General features: G+C 48.2%; 1 protein-coding gene across 1 annotated transcript in view; it reads left to right on the forward strand.

Moving 5' to 3' along the window:
* The window catches only part of HPD (4-hydroxyphenylpyruvate dioxygenase), a 72,118-nt gene extending 67,371 nt beyond the window's left edge, over positions 1–4,747 (forward strand). The window contains exon 14 of the mRNA XM_068121057.2: positions 2,803–4,747. Within this exon, the coding sequence (XP_067977158.2) occupies positions 2,803–2,916 (114 nt within the window). The 3' untranslated portion in view covers positions 2,917–4,747. The remainder of the gene's footprint in view (positions 1–2,802) is intronic.
* Positions 4,748–16,032: the final 11,285 nt, after the last annotated feature.

Below are 16,032 nucleotides of genomic sequence, written 5' to 3' on the forward strand. Positions count from 1 at the left end.
AATGGTCAGAAGAGAAAGGAAATTTGATTAATTAAATAAGTACTTAATTAATCGCTAATAATTAAATAACTCCTCAATTTATTGATTAATCAAAAAAAAAATACCGTTTTTGACAAAGGACTTGCTCACTATTGTGCCGAAATTTCAGCTTCCTAGCTCAAAGGATGGCTGAGATATCGCCCGGACAAACAAACAAGAAAGAAAACAAGAAAACAAGAAAGAAACCAGAGTGAAAACTGAGTACTCTCTTTCAGCGTGCGTCACTGCCGAGCCCCCTTTGGTGCCTGGCAATGACGATTTGCAATGCCTGGAGATGGCATAGGAAAGGAGCGGTGTACAATAATTTCAACATAATTCCAATGAACTTTTGGTTCTAAGACATCTTGAAAAGTAAGTTCACCCCCACAAAAAAAATATTCCATATTAAATGCCAAGTCTGTATGTAGCTGAAATGACGCCCCCTGGTGGTACGTGCGTGCGCGAGCTCAGAAGTGGATGGGAAACGAGCTATAATTTGATTGTAAAGATATATGCGCACACAAAATAAGTTAATTTAAAACTAACTAAATGATGCAACTCTCACAGAGCATGATTATATGAGCTGTTTGAGAAGAACAGTACTGAACGTGTCATTGTAAATGGGTCCTTCAGCTAGTTCTGTATAACTCGTGGTGGGTTTTTAAGTTTTTTTTTTTTAAATACTTGGGCTAAGGCTCATAATAGAGGTGGCATACACATACACATACACACACTCACACACACACGGACATACTGACGAGACAAACACTTAACACATTCACTGAGCTTGGGGGAAGTGCCGTCACTGCCGTCACTTCCTGGGATACTCTGGGTACCAGTGACGTCATAACAATGGCGCCGCTTTTCTGCTTTTCTCACCATACTCAATGGGACATTTCCTCAAGAGGAATTTCCTCCTCCACATGGATGCCAACCGATGGGGATTGTCTGTTCTCTACCTTTTCAACCAAGGAAGCAGCACACCATTTTAAAGTATTTGATATGACTTGAACTGGTCCAAACCGGATGGGTGCTTTTTTAAGACGCCATCTCATTACTGGACGGCTGTTGGCTCCCTACAGGAGCTCATCTGCCTTTTGCCAGGTGTTGTTTTTGGTCCTGGCAGGGCGTCACACTCACCCTCCCCACTAGCAAAGCCAGTGAGGAGTGTCGGTTCAGTTCCCGACAGCCCTACCATGTGGCAGGTAGCAGTGGGTTACATGTTACCAAGTGGCAGTCCCAAAAGACTGACCTGACCTGGAAATGTGAAACGTGGTTTACGTGCACCTCTTGAACAGAGTACTGCCAGAACCCAGGAACCAAAGTTCATATCGAAGAGCAAAACAACAACAAAACCCTCAATGCTTTAACCAGACTCGGTGTCGTTATGGTTAGACCATCCACTCCGATTTTGGGAGGTCAACGGTTTGAATCCTGGCCAACTCATACCAAACACTTTTAAAATGGCACGTACTGCTTCCTTGCTTGATGATCAACATTTAAAAGGATAGAGTATGAACAAACTACCATAAGTTGCAATAGTAGTGCAGGCTTTGATGGGCCTAATGGCCTGCTCGTGAAAGTTCCTTGTAAAAAAACAAACAAAAAAAACGTTTATTATTAGTCCCCTATCCGGAGGAGACTATCGACTTGCTCTCCATCCGTCCGTCCGTCCATCCGTCCGTCCGTAAATCCGTCCCACCTGTAGTTTTTCAGACTTTTCCCCCATACCCTTTAACATATTCAACTGAAACTTGGTAAATGACTTTATTATGACAAGTTACAGAACAAGTTTGGGTGTTTCGCCAATTTTTCATGGAGTTACGTCCTTTTTGTTTGGAAGAAGAACATTCATTGGGACTGATATGGGACATGTGTTGCAAAGCAATTCTCCCCTCTTGTTATTAGTATTATTCCTAAAGTGTTGGGTCCTTTTGTTAGTCACACCTTTTTACCTGTATTTTTTCATTTTTGTTTTTTTAATTAACTTGACATGCTGGAACTATTTTACAAAAGGAGATGTGCACCTACTAATGATAAGTTATATTATCTATCTATAATTCCAGTAATCTCTGTGTGTTTGTTTGTTTGTACGTTTGTCTGTGACCGCTGTTTCTCGACAACCACGGGTCCGATATACTTTAAACTTGCCAGGTATATTGCTGGGGACCCGAGGATGTGCCTTTTCAAGGTTTCATATTAATCGGACAATTACTTACCGAGCTATGTCCAAAAAACGATTCAACCAATCAGAGAGCAGCGAGCTATCGCGTGTGCCGAACGTGGCGGACACACTCTGCCTCGGATGGCACATTTGAGAGCGTATTCATTTATTTCACGTTTGCAAACTATGTTGCCGCTATGTTGGCGTTAAACTATGTTTTAAAACTAATAAAAACCATTTCATCTAAATAGAGGGGGGGGGGGGGGGATTGTCACTGTACTCGCAAGCCGTTCGCCGTTCGCTTTGGCGTTGCGAATGAACCAAAACATTTCATGCACCAAACCATTTCATGTAAAGCGTTCGCCGTTCGCTTTGGCGTTGCGAATGGACCAAAACATTTCATGGACCAAACCATTTCATGTAAATAGAGGGGGGGATATAATTTTAGATATAGATATAGTACGGGCATGCCCTAGTATATATAATGGTCAAAGATAATCAATGAAAAAAAAAAAAGAGTATAACTTGTAATTGTCTCATCCCACATCCCTTTCCTTTTTTAACATTGTAGTTCTGCATTTCCATTCCTCTCACACTTTGTTTGCTCCTTTCTGTGACAGGGCTTTGGTGCTGGAAATTTCAAGTCTCTCTTTGAAGCGATCGAGCATGAACAGGCTGCTCGGGGGAACCTTACCGTGCTGACACCTCAAAACGATGTTCAAACCTTGAAATAGGTCTGTCTTGCATAAATATGCTGACATCTTCATCAAAAATATAGGAAATCTGTACCACAACCCGACAACCGAGAAATATCAGTCCTGCACTACCACTCTCGACATAATTAATGGCAAACAGTACAATCACATTTTGATGACAAAGGTGTATTTCACACAAGCAGTATCCACCACAATGGAATATTTCAATAATTTTCTATACTAGTAATACATGTTTCCTCTAGGAGCGAGAGGATTTGTTTTCAGAATAGGCATCGTTTCCCCATCCTCAATACCCGCTCCCACCGGCAGGGTCAGTAATGCAACCGATTGCACTATTCTCCATGTACCAGTACCAGTGAAAATCGAAAGTCTCCCATTTCTCGCTGTGGGGGAGGAGAGGGGGGGAAAGATTGGGAATCATTTTGTGCCCATGACCTGACCTTGGTTACCCCCGAGCAAGCATGCCAAATTTGGTGGAGATTGGCCCAGCCGTTTTCGATTCTATAGTGATCAGACATACTTATGTAATCCATACATATATACATACATACAGAATATGTACATTCATGCATACATACATAGATACATACATACATAAAACATCCATACATACATACATACAGACAGAAAACATACATACATATATACACACATACATACAGAAAACATATATACATACATTTTATACATACATACAGAAAACGTACATACAGTCATACATACACACATGCATACAGAAAACATATGCATACATATATACAGAAAACACATACATACATACATACATACATACATGCATACATATATACACACATACGTATATAGATACAGAAAACATACATACATACATACATACATGCATACATACATACATACATGCATACATATATACACACATACGTATATAGATACATACATACATGTATACATATATACTGAACACATACATACATAAATACATACATACATACATACATATATACAGAAAACATACATACATATATACAGAAAACATACATACAGAAAACATACTTACATACATACAGATAATATGCATACATACAGAATACATACATACAGAGAACATACATACAGAAAACATACATACAGAAAACATAAATACCTACAGAAAACATACATACATACATATCTGCATACATACAAAAAAACATACATGCGTACATATATTTTCGTATAATTACTCACAATTCCGAATGATCGCCCATGTTAGGAGTGTACTCCGACAGGCAATGGCATTGTTGTGCATGCAGCTCGAGGAGCAATCCTAAAGTAAGAAGCGGAACCCAAACAATCGCATTTGCACAATCTTGGCTGCTTTCTTGCAATCAAGGTGCACTGACGTGACATTCACTCTGGGATATCTTGTTCTTATCTGCTGACAAAGCTGTGTGATTCCAGGCTTGTGGCTTTGAAAAGACAAGGAGATGTTGCCGAATGGATGTAGTATTTAATTACAAGAATGCTTGATCTTTCTTTACAACTCCAACAACCACCAACTTGGAAGCCCTTGTACTCCCCTCGATTTACAGCAACAATTGTATCAGGTAACGTTTTCTCCAACATGTTCCTCTGCATGGATTTTTTCACTTTTTAGGATTTTTTTTCGAAGGTGCCTTACAGGATTATGAGAGCTTTAGTTGCGTACTGTATAATTCTCAGCTGAGCACCAAATGAACACCAAAGCCAAACAAACGTTCTACTGTTTTGTGCCATACATTTTAATACACCTGTCTTTATGACACAAATTGGGTGGTGATTATTATGAAGACTTGTATGATTATCAAGCATGTGGAATGCATTTTGAAACAAAATAAATATGTCAAAATTCTGTGTACAATTCATTGTTTTAATTGAAAAAAATATCCAGGATTAGCTTCTTGATTCATACGTGAAAAGGGTAATTTATTGATTATTGATTTTTATTTATTAATTATTGATTGTTTTAATTATTTTCATTATCATTATTTTAATTATCATTATTTTAATAATTATTATTGAAATGATTAATTATTTGTATTATTATTATTATTATTATTATTTTAATTGATTGTTGATTCTTCTTGATTCAAGCAGGGTATCTCTGACTATGCCAAGTAAAAGTTTGACCATTGTCTCCTATAATGTTCTAGATGTGTTTGGAAAGTGCAGTGTGTTCCGATACATCCTTGTCTTTCTATGGGACATGTAGGCAGACAGGAGAACTCAAAGGTAGAAAATTTTTCTTTGAACTATCTAGTTATGCCTGACATCACGATATGGACTTGTCGTCCTCGTGCTTCTGCGGCAGAGTTGCATCAATGAGTGGTGTACCTTCCTGCGTATGAGAAGTAAATTTGGCTGAAGCATCTGCCAGCATTCACTTGTGGACATAAAAGTAGGACAAGTAAGTTTGGCTGTCACCTTTGTGATATGCTGGAAGAGCCCTTTGAAGATTATCCCAAGTAGGAGAAGATAATATTACCACGTGGTACATCACCTAAAGAATAGGCCATTGTGCCATGGCCCTATTCCAAATTCCTGCTCTAATTATCTTTTGGGTTATTGAATAAAATATAATATAGATGTAACATCAGGTTGATGCAACCAGCAGCCAGTCGATGCATATGGATGAATCGATGTAATGTATAATGTGCAAGCTCAACCAAGAGCCAATTTATTTCTAAGGCACTTTGCTTTATTTATTTATTTGACATTTCAGAAAAGCTACCATGTGCATGGTATATTGATCACATTAAAATAAAGACCTTGTGGTAGAGCTTACTTTTGGTAACCTTTGGGTGCAGACTGCAGATAGCACGGTGAAGCCCAAACACTTCTAAATGGCCACCCCCTGGGTGTTGCATTATGCAGCAACTTCCCTCTTCCACTAAATTGGATTTCCCAACTTTTTATTTTATCACAGTATTGTATGATACCCGCCAGCCCCAGGCAGCGTTGCTGGTTGATGACCTGAGTGGCCCTAATTAATCAAGATGGTACTAGCTCTGCCAGGTGGGCAGCGGTTCAGAAGCGAGGTCAGGCTAGGTAGTTTGAATGTTGGATCAATTAGTGGGGGGAGGAGGAAAGGCGGGGGGGGGGGGGGTATGAGGGGTCGAAGTGGTGCAAATGATGCAGAGAAGGAGGTTGGAAGCGTTATGTGTGCAGGAGGCCAGATAGAAGGGGACATGGTTGCACGCAGGTGGGGATGGAAGGGGTAATGACATAAGAATAATAGAATCGAAAGAGGTCAGCAAGCAGGTCGTCAGAGTAGAAAGGTGAGAGGGATGGATATTTTTGCATGGGTGTTGATACAGTGGCAAATTATGTGTGTTATGTTGGTTATATGGGCCACAAGCAGGAAGGTCTCACAGTCTGAGACTGACAGTCTGAAAGCCCACAGAATCTTGTTTCTCACAGACTGAGAGTCCTTTAGGTGCTTTTTTGCAAACTCCAAGCGGGCTTTCATGTGTCTTTCACTGAGGAGAGGCTTCCGTCTGGCCACTCTGCCATAAAGCCCAGACCGGTAGAGTGTTGCAGTGATGGTTGTCCTTCTGGAAGTTTCTCCCATCTCCACACAGGATCTCTGGAGCTCACCCAGAGTGACCATGGGGTTCTTGGTCACCTCTCTTACCAAGGCCCTTCTCCCCCGATTGCTCAGTTTGGCCGGGCGGCCAGCTCTTGGAAGAGTCCTGGTTGTTCCAAACTTCATCCATTTATACCCCCTTTATACCCCCTTTACACAGGGGTGGCGATCGTTGAGAGATCGTTGAGTGATGAAAAAATCTCAATGAGCGCCCAGCGATCACCAAGATCTCTCAATGATCTCTCAATGATCTTCCAGTGATCTCCAGTGATCTCCACGGTTGCCACGGTCTCCTCAAAGTTTTGACTCGGTCCAAAACAATCTCTCAACGATCGCCAAGGGAAGTGATCTCTCAACGAACGCTCAACGAACGCTCAAGGAGCGCTCAACGATCTCATCGATCTCCCAATGATCTCTCAGCAATCTTTCAATGAACGCCAAATTTTTCCACCCCGAAGGTAGAGATGGCTGAGTGATCAGTAAGGGATCGCTGAGCATTCGATGAAAGATCAAGAGAGTTCATTGAAAGACCGGGGCGGAGATTGCTGAGAGATCATTGGGCGATCAATTTCCGCTTGAGAGATTGTTGAGCGTTCGTTGAGAGATTGGGGAGAGATTGCCACGGTGATGAGAAGTGCGGCATTGGGGGCTATGAAGGTGCTAAACCCCCTATTTTTCATAGCCTTCTTGTTTGTGTCAACCAGGGGCGGACCCACCAGGTTCTTGGTCTCCTTCTTCTGTGCCTCTGCCTCCTCCTCCGGACGAGAGCAATGGCCATCTGGTTCTGGAGAAGTGCTTGGTGACCTAGTAGGATGGCACCATGTATCAAAGCTTCGTTGTTCATCTTGGACTCTTGACCTTCTGGAAATTTTTCTTCTTCAACACTTTGTCAGAGACTGATGGAAGAGCACTAGAAACCTCTCATATACAGTCACGTGAAAAAGTAAGTACACCTCATGTAAAGTTTTGACTTTTTCAACATATTTCAACATACAGCTATTTGATCTTCATTTCAACAATATTGATAGATAAAGGTGATATAATACAACAAATATCATGAAACATTTACATTTTGTAGTCCATTGTATAATTTAAATAAACATAAATGCAAATTTCGCAAGTGGTAAAAGTAAGTACACCCCTACATTTATCACTACTTCAAATACCTAAAATTAGAATCAGTTGCACCAGCTCAGGTGCAAATGATGAGATCATCGTTAGAGAGGATCTTGGAGGAACCTGTATTATTTAAACCTCAGACATTTAGTTTGGTTTGCTCTTTGTTGTTGAAGTGTGCGGCATCACCATGCCTAGATCAAAAGAGCTCTCTGGGGCCTTCAGAAAGAAGGTTATAGATGCCTATGAGTCTGGGAAGGGATTTAAAAAGATCTCCAAACAATTTGAAATCAATCATTCGACTGTCCGGAAGATCATCTACAAGTAGAGAAGATTCCAAACAACTGCCAACTTGTTTAGGCCAGGCCGCCCCAGCAAGTTCAGCCCGAGAACAGACCGCAAGATGCTGAAAAAAGACTCTAAGAACCCCAGCATGTCATCACGGGACCTACAGGTAGCTCTTGCCACTGTTGATGTCAAAGTGCATGAGTCTAACATTAGAAAGAGGCTGCACAAATTTGATCCACATGGGAGGTGTGCCAGGAGGAAACCTTTGCTGTCCAGAAAGAACATCAGGACAAGACTAAAGTTTGCCAATGAACACCGAGGCAAAGACCAGCACTTCTGGAACAATGTGCTCTGGACAGATGAGTCAAAGGTAGAGCTATTTGGCCACAGTACTAGAAGACATGTTTGGCGAAAACCAAAGACAGCATTTGACCACAAGAACCTGATACCAACTTGTAAAGCATGGTGGTGGAAAAATTATGGTTTGGGGCAGCTTTGCTGCATCAGGGCCTGGGCAGCTCATCATCATAGAATCCACTATGAATTCTTCATTGTACCAGAGGGTGCTTGAGGATAATGTCAGGCCATCTGTCGGAAAGTTGAAGCTCAAACGAAGGTGGACCTTGCAACATGACAATGACCCTAAACATACTAGTATATCCACCAAGGAATGGCTGAAAAGAAAGAAATGGAGGGTTCTGGAATGGCCAAGTCAAAGCCCGGATCTAAATCCCATCGAGATGTTGTGGGGGGATTTGAAACGAGCTGTGCATGCAAGAAAACCCGCAAACATCGCACAGCTGAAAGAATTCTGCATGGAGGAGTGGGCAAAAATTTCTCCCAGTCGATGTCAGAGACTGGTAGACAGTTATAAGAAACGCCTACTTGAGGTCGTTTCTGCCAAAGGGGGCAATACCACCTATTAGAGCCAAGGGTGTACTTACTTTTTCCACATGTGGAATTTGCATTTATGTTTATTTAAATTATACAATGGACTACAAAATGTAAATGTTTCATGATATTTGTTATATTATCTCACCTTTATCTATCAATATTGTTGAAATGAAGATCAAATAGCTGTATGTTGAAATATGTTGAAAAAGTCAAAACTTTACATGGGGTGTACTTACTTTTTCACGTGACTGTATATACCCCAGAGGCTCCCTGTCGCCCACGAAACGCTCGGGTCGCACAACGAGCGCACAAGGATCTCCCAAACATTTACACAGAAACGGCTTTTTCGAGGCTTCGGAGATCGTTGAGAGATCGGGCCAATTTTTGATCGCTCAATGGTCACCCAACGATCTCCGTGCTGTGTAAAGGGGGCCTTAAGAATTATGGAGGCCACTGTGCTCTTTGGGAACCTTCAATGCAGCAGAATTTTTTTTGTCGGCTTCCCCAGATCTGTGCCTCGACACAATCCTGTCTCTGAGCTCTGCAGGCAGTTCCTTCGACCTCATGGCCTGATTTTGCTCTGATATGCATTGTCAGCTGTGAGACCTTATGTCGACAGGTGTGTGCCTTTCCAAATCATGTCCAATCAATTGAATTTACCACAGGTGGACTCCAATCAAGGTGTAGAAACATCTCAAGGATGATCAAGAGAAATGGGAGGCACCTGAGCTAAATTTCAAGTGTCATAGCAAAGGGTCTGAATACTTATGTAAATGTGATATTTCAGTTTTTTCTTATTAATAAATTTGCAAAACTTTCTAAAATCCTGTTTTCTCTTTGTCATTATGGGGGTATTGAGTGTAGATTGATGAGGGAAAAAATGAATTTAAACAATTTCAGCATAAGGCTGCAACATAACAAAATGTGAAAAAAGTGAAGGGGTCTGAATACTTTCTGAATGCACTGTAGATAAATAGCTTTAAATATTAATCTACACTAATAACCCTGCCTTTTATAAACAAGATTGCAGGTGAAATTTGAATCCCCAGTTTCAATCCCCTTCAAACAAAACCAAACGATCGATCTTCATGAAATTGGGAACATTAAACGAGGGAATTCAAACGGTCTTTAAAAATGGACTGTCATGCTTATTGTAATAAGTACTGCATTTTGAAAAATTTCACATGGATTTGATTGAACAAATGCACTCCAAGCTAGAATGGCACTCGTAGAGTGCATAGTCTTGCCTCGCACATTCATTCTGAACAAAAATACCATCGTTAACTGAACACACTACTATTATGGCCCACTGGTATTATGGTACATATGCGCCCTATCATCCATGCACCCTATTATGTCACATCGTTACTTAGCATTGGTTAAGTACATCATAAATTTAATTCTTCCCTCACACCGGTTCATACATCAGATATATGAAGTTTCTGATTTTTCAGATATGGATTTTAATTCAACCAATTATGCAAAGGCATAGTTTGACTTCTCTATTTGAGGGGGCAAGGGGTTAATATTTATAATGGGTAGCTCGGTCTGACTTCCAAAATGACCGTTTGTTCTTGTAGTTACAGTGTACGTGAAATCACAAATGCAGTTTACGTTCATTAATTGGCGTGACTCAGCGCGCTCTGCACTCCTCACCACACGTCGTTTCAGAGGGGTAGGCATCTTTGACCATTTCGGTGTCTTTTGGGTCTTCATGGTGTTTTGGGTCTTCAGGGCCATTTGGGTCTTTGGTGTCTTCAGAGGCTTTTGAGTCTTAAGGGTCTTCGGTGTCTTTTGGGTCTGCGTGGTCTTCAGGGGCTTTTTGGGTCTTCGGGGTGTTTTTGGTGTTCAGGTTGTTTTGGGTGTTCGGGTTGTTTTGGGTGTTCGGGTTGTTTTGGGTCTTCGGGGTGTTTTGGGTCTTCGGGGTGTTTTGGGTCTTCGGGTGTTTTGGGTCTTCGGGGTGTTTTGCGTCTTCGGGGTGTTTTGGGTCTTCGGGGTGTTTTGGGTCTAAGGGGTTTTTTGGGTCTTCGGGGTGTTTTGGGTCTTCGGGGTGTTTTGGGTCTTCGGGGTGTTTTGGGTCTTCGGGGTGTTTTGGGTCTTCGGGGTGTTTTGGGTATTCAGGGTGTTTTGGTTATTCCGGGTGTTTTGGTTATTCCGGGTGTTTTGGGTCTTCGGGGTGTTTTGGGTCTTCGGGGTGTTTTGGGTCTTCGGGGTGTTTTGGGTATTCGGGGTGTTTTGGGTATTCGGGGTGTTTTGGGTCTTCGGGGTGTTTTGGGTCTTCGGGGTGTTTTGGGTCTTCGGGGTGTTTTGGGTCTTCGGGGTGTTTTGGGTCTTCGGGGTGTTTTGGGTCTTCGGGGTGTTTTGGGTCTTCGGGGTCTTTTGATTTTTTGGGTATTCAGGGTCTTTTTGAGCCTCAGGGCCTTGAAGGGTATTTTGGATCTTTGGGGTCTTTGGGGGTCTTCAAGGTATGTTGGGTCTTTGGGGGTCTTCAGGGTATTTTGGGCCTTCAGGGGTCTTGGTGGTCTGAAGGGTCTTGGGGGAATTAAAGGGTCGGCAAAGGTCTGAGGGGCTCAGCAGTCTTAACGCAATTCAGAGGGTTAATTAAGAGGGTTGTGGCGGGCACAAGGGGCAATAATTCCACGCACCAGTGGGTGGCGCGAGCGTCCAGGCGGGGAGCGAAAGCACATGCCCCGCCCTTCGACCGATCGGCCACGCCCGGGGACAAGGCGTGGCCTCGGGAAACATATGCGGGCTCCAAGCTCGAGCCCGCCCAGTGCTGAAGTACGAGCTTTGAATAAAGACTCTTTGTTATACCAACGCGTTGTGACCTACCTCTCTGGCAATCGAGTCGTGTGTGCACAGCACCACACTGGTGACCCCGATTGGTTCAGCCGTTGCTGACCACCGAACGCGCCATGGCTACCAACGCCATCGCAGTCAAACTCCCGGAGTTTTGGGAAGCGCAAGCCGACGTTTGGTTTTTGCAGGCCGAAGCTCAATTCCAACTCCGAGGCATAACGGCGGACGAGACCCGGTACTACCACGTGGTTGCCGCCCGAGTCGTGTCCATCCTTCGGCGCCCGCCGGGCGACAACAAGTACGAGGCGCTCAAACGTCTCCTCACCGCCACGTTCGGGCTCACGGAGATCGAACGGGCCGACCGCCTCCTGGACCTTCCCGCCCTCGGCGACACACGACAATCCGTCCGGATGGATTCCATGCTGTCCCTGCTTGGAGACCAGCCCCCGGATTTCATATTCCGGGCACTTTTCCTACGCCAGCTACCTGCACAGGTACGCCTCACGCTGGCCGGTTCCAAAATAAAGGATCCCCGCGCCCTGGCCGTAGAGGCCGACAAGTATTTCGCGGCCTGCGTCACGCGGTCGGTGTACGGTGCTGCCGTAGTGGATCCCGGTGCGGAGGCTCCTGCGCCCCCGGTTTCCCTCGTGGCCGCTGCTATGCCCCGTCCACTACCGCCGCCGCAACCACCACCGCCGCCGGCACAGCCGCCGCGGCCGTTACCGCCGCAAACCTGGTGCTACTACCATGCCAGGTTCGGCCGCCAGGCTAAAACGTGTCGCCCGCCGTACTCTTTTGACGGGTCGGGAAACGACCGGCGCTCACTTGTGGCCATGAGCGTCGGCCATTCCGGCAGCGTCCTGTTCATCACGGACACCTTGTCCGGGCGCCGTTTTCTTTGCGACACAGGAGCGCAGGTAAGCGTCCTCCCCGCCTCCACGTCCGACAAGCAAACCGCGGGCCGGGGCCCCGCTTTGCTTGCCGCCAACGGTACACCCATCTGCACATTCGGGAATCGTTGCCTCTCTCTGTTTCAATGGTCATTCGTGACTGCCAGCGTGTCAATTTTTTTTTTTTTTGTATACTGAATCACTGCTCGGTGATTTGTAATGGCACTGCTCGGTGCGGACTTCCTATGTGCGAATGGGCTGTTGGTCGACGTGAAGCGCAGACGGCTCGTCCAGGCCGAAACCTTCAGCTCGCTCGCTTGTTCGCTGAGCGGCTCGTTGAGCGGCTCACTGAGCGGCTTGCCAAGCGGCTTGCTGGAAGGTTCCGTCCCGGCGAGTTTAGTTTGCACGCTTCCGGCAGCGGACGACTTTACCCGCCTCCTCGCCAGTTTCCCGGCCCTCACGCGGCCCACCTTCTCAGCGGTGGCCGTTAAACACGGGGTGGAGCACCATATACCCATGGTCGGGCCGCCGGTCTATGCCCGGGCACGCCGACTCGAACCCACGAAGCTCGCCGTGGCGAAAGCGGAGTTCGCCACGCTGGAGCGACTGGGGATCGTATGGCGCTCCAACAGCGCTTGGGCTTCTCCTCTGCACATTGTGCCGAAGCCCGGCGGTGGATGGCGGCCGTACAGGGACTACCGCCGGCTCAATGATGCCACCACCCCCGACCGCTACCCGGTCCTGCATATCCAGGACTATTCCGCCCGGTTGGCAAACACGACCGTGTTTTCCAAGGTGGACCTCATCCGGGGCTACCACCAGGTCCCCGTCCAACCAGACGATGTCCCGAAGACGGCCGTCATCACCCCTTTCGGCCTCTTCGAGTTCCTGAGAATGCCTTTCGGGTTGAAGAATGCGGCCCAGGCGTTCCAACGGCTTATGGACAGCGTCTTGCGCGACTTACCTTTCCTCTTTGTCTACCTGGACGACATCCTAGTCACGAGCGCGTCCCAGGAGGAGCACCTGCTCCACCTCCGCACACTTTTCGAATGCCTGGGCCAGCATGGCCTAATCATCAACCCCGCCAAGTGCCGTTTCGGCGCCGCCACCATCGACTTCTTGGGGCACCGCATCAACAGGTACGGGGCCGTCCCTTTACCGGCCAAGGTGGAGGTGGTCAGGGGTTTCCCGCGGCCCCGCATGATCAAGGGACTCCAGGAGTTCCTGGGCATGGTAAATTTTTACCACCGCTTCGTGCCCCACGTCGCCCAGCTCCTCCGCCCCTTGCACGAGGCCCTCCGGGGCAAGCCGGGCAAAGGGGACATCGCCTGGTCGGAGCCGATGGCCGCGGCGTTTGCGGGCGCAAAGCTGGCCCTGGCCGACGCCACCATGCTGGCGCACCCGGCGCCCGATGCACCGATCGCCCTCACCACCGACGCGTTGGACTACGCGGTGGGCGCGGTGCACGAGCAGTGGGTGCGTGGTGCTTGGCAACCGTTGGCGTTTTTTAGCCGGCAGCTTCGCCCGCACGAATGCCGCTATAGCACCTTCGACTACGAGCTGCTCGGGCTCCACCTGGCGGTCCGACACTTCCGCCATCTGCTGGAGGGCCGCCCGTTCACGGCTTTCGTTGACCACAAGCCCCTTGTGTTCACGATGGCCAAGGTCGCCGAGCCATGGTCAGCACAGCAGCAGCGTCACCTCTCTGCAGTGTCCGAGTACACGACGGACATCCGTCACGTGGCGGGTAAAGACAACCCGGTGGCGGATTGCCTTTCCCGGTCCGTCGTGCACGCGGTCCACCTCGGGGTCGACTATACCCGGATGGCGGAGGACCAGACCACCAACCCCGGCGTCCAGGCCTTGCGGACCGCCGTCACGGGCCTCCGCGTCACCGAGGTGCCGTTCGACGCCGCGGGCGCAAACCCTCCTATGCGACGTCTCCCTCGGCCGGCATCGCCCCATCGTGCCCACTGGCCGGCGGCGCCCAGTTTCGACGCCATCCACGGCCTGTCCCACCCGGGCACGAAGGCATCCCAGAAGCTCGTCGCGGCGAAGTTCGTCTGGCATGGCCTCCGGAAGGACGTCCGCGACTGGGCCAGGACGTGCCCCGCGTGCCAGCGCGCAAAGGTCCACCGCCACACCCAGGCCCTGTTGGCCCCGTTTGCGGTGCCTGAGTGTCGGTTCGACCACGTGCACGTCGACTTGGTGGGACCTCTGCCCCCCTCGCGGGGGTTCACCCACCTCCTCACCATGGTGGACCGCACCACACGGTGGCCGGAGGCTGTCCCATTGGCGGCGACGTCTGCGGCTGATGTGGCGCAAGCCTTCATCGCCACTTGGGTTGCCCGGTTCGGTGCCCCCTCGGACATCTCGTCCGACCGCGGCCCCCAGTTCACCTCGGAGCTCTGGGCCGCGGTGGCGCAAGGGCACGGGGTGAAACTACACCGCACCACGGCCTACCACCCCCAGGCCAATGGCCTGTGCGAGCGCTATCATCGCTCAATGAAGGCCGCGCTCTGGGCCAGCCTCCGCGACGGCGGCTGGGTCGACAGACTCCCCTGGGTCCTGCTGGGCCTCAGGACGGCGCCCAAGGACGACCTGCGCGCGTCCTCGGCGGAGCTGGTCTTCGGGTAACCACTGCGGGTACCGGGTGAATTTATCCCCGACTCCATGGCTCCTTGGTCCGCAGCGCAACAGCGCTCCGCCCTTCAGGAGACCGCCCGGAGGTTCGCCCCAGTGCCGACGGCACACCACGGTTGCCCACCTTTCCACGTCGCCCCGGAGCTTCGCACGGCGAAGTACGTCTTCGTCCGGCATGACGCCCACCGGGCACCGCTACGGCCCCCGTACGACGGGCCCCTCCACGTGCTGGAGACCGGGAACAAATTTTTCACCATCGACATCGGCGGTGCCCCGGATCGCATCTCCGTGGACCGCCTCAAGCCGGCCCACCTCGATCCGGACCACCCCCCGCAAGCAGCTCTGCCTCCGCGTCGAGGTGGCCCCCCGGCGGTCGGACCCCCCAGCCCCCCAGCCCCACCGTCCCGCTACCCCCCAGCCCTGCACCCATCGCCAGGGGGCGTTTCGGCCGGGTCATCCGGCTTCCCCGCAAACTCACCCTTCAGGTGCGCCGGAATTCTGGGGGACGCGTGTGGCGGGCACAAGGGGCAATAATTCCGCGCACCAGTGGGTGGCGCGAGCGTCCAGGCGGGGAGCAAAAGCACATGCCCCGCCCTTCGACCGATCGGCCACGCCCGGGGACTAGGCGTGGCCTCGGGACATATATGCGGGCTCTCAGCTCGAGCCCGCCCACTGTAGGCTGGGCCAAATCAGGGGTGATTTTCAATTTTTCATACTACAAGGTTGTAATTTACCTAAAAGTTGTGGCTGGTAACAGAAACAAAACCATGAAATTTTTTTTCAAAAATATTGACGTCTTACGGTAAAACAGCCCGTTACCATAGCAACCGTTACAGACGACTCAAAAAATTCTTAAAATCGATGATTTCTCAGGCTGTGTATGACCCCCAGAGTTGATTCTGGTACCAAAAGATTCAGAAT

Source organism: Myxine glutinosa, chromosome 6, assembly GCF_964187855.1.
Source record: "Myxine glutinosa chromosome 6, kmMyxGlut1.1, whole genome shotgun sequence".
Lineage (NCBI taxonomy): Eukaryota > Metazoa > Chordata > Myxini > Myxiniformes > Myxinidae > Myxine > Myxine glutinosa.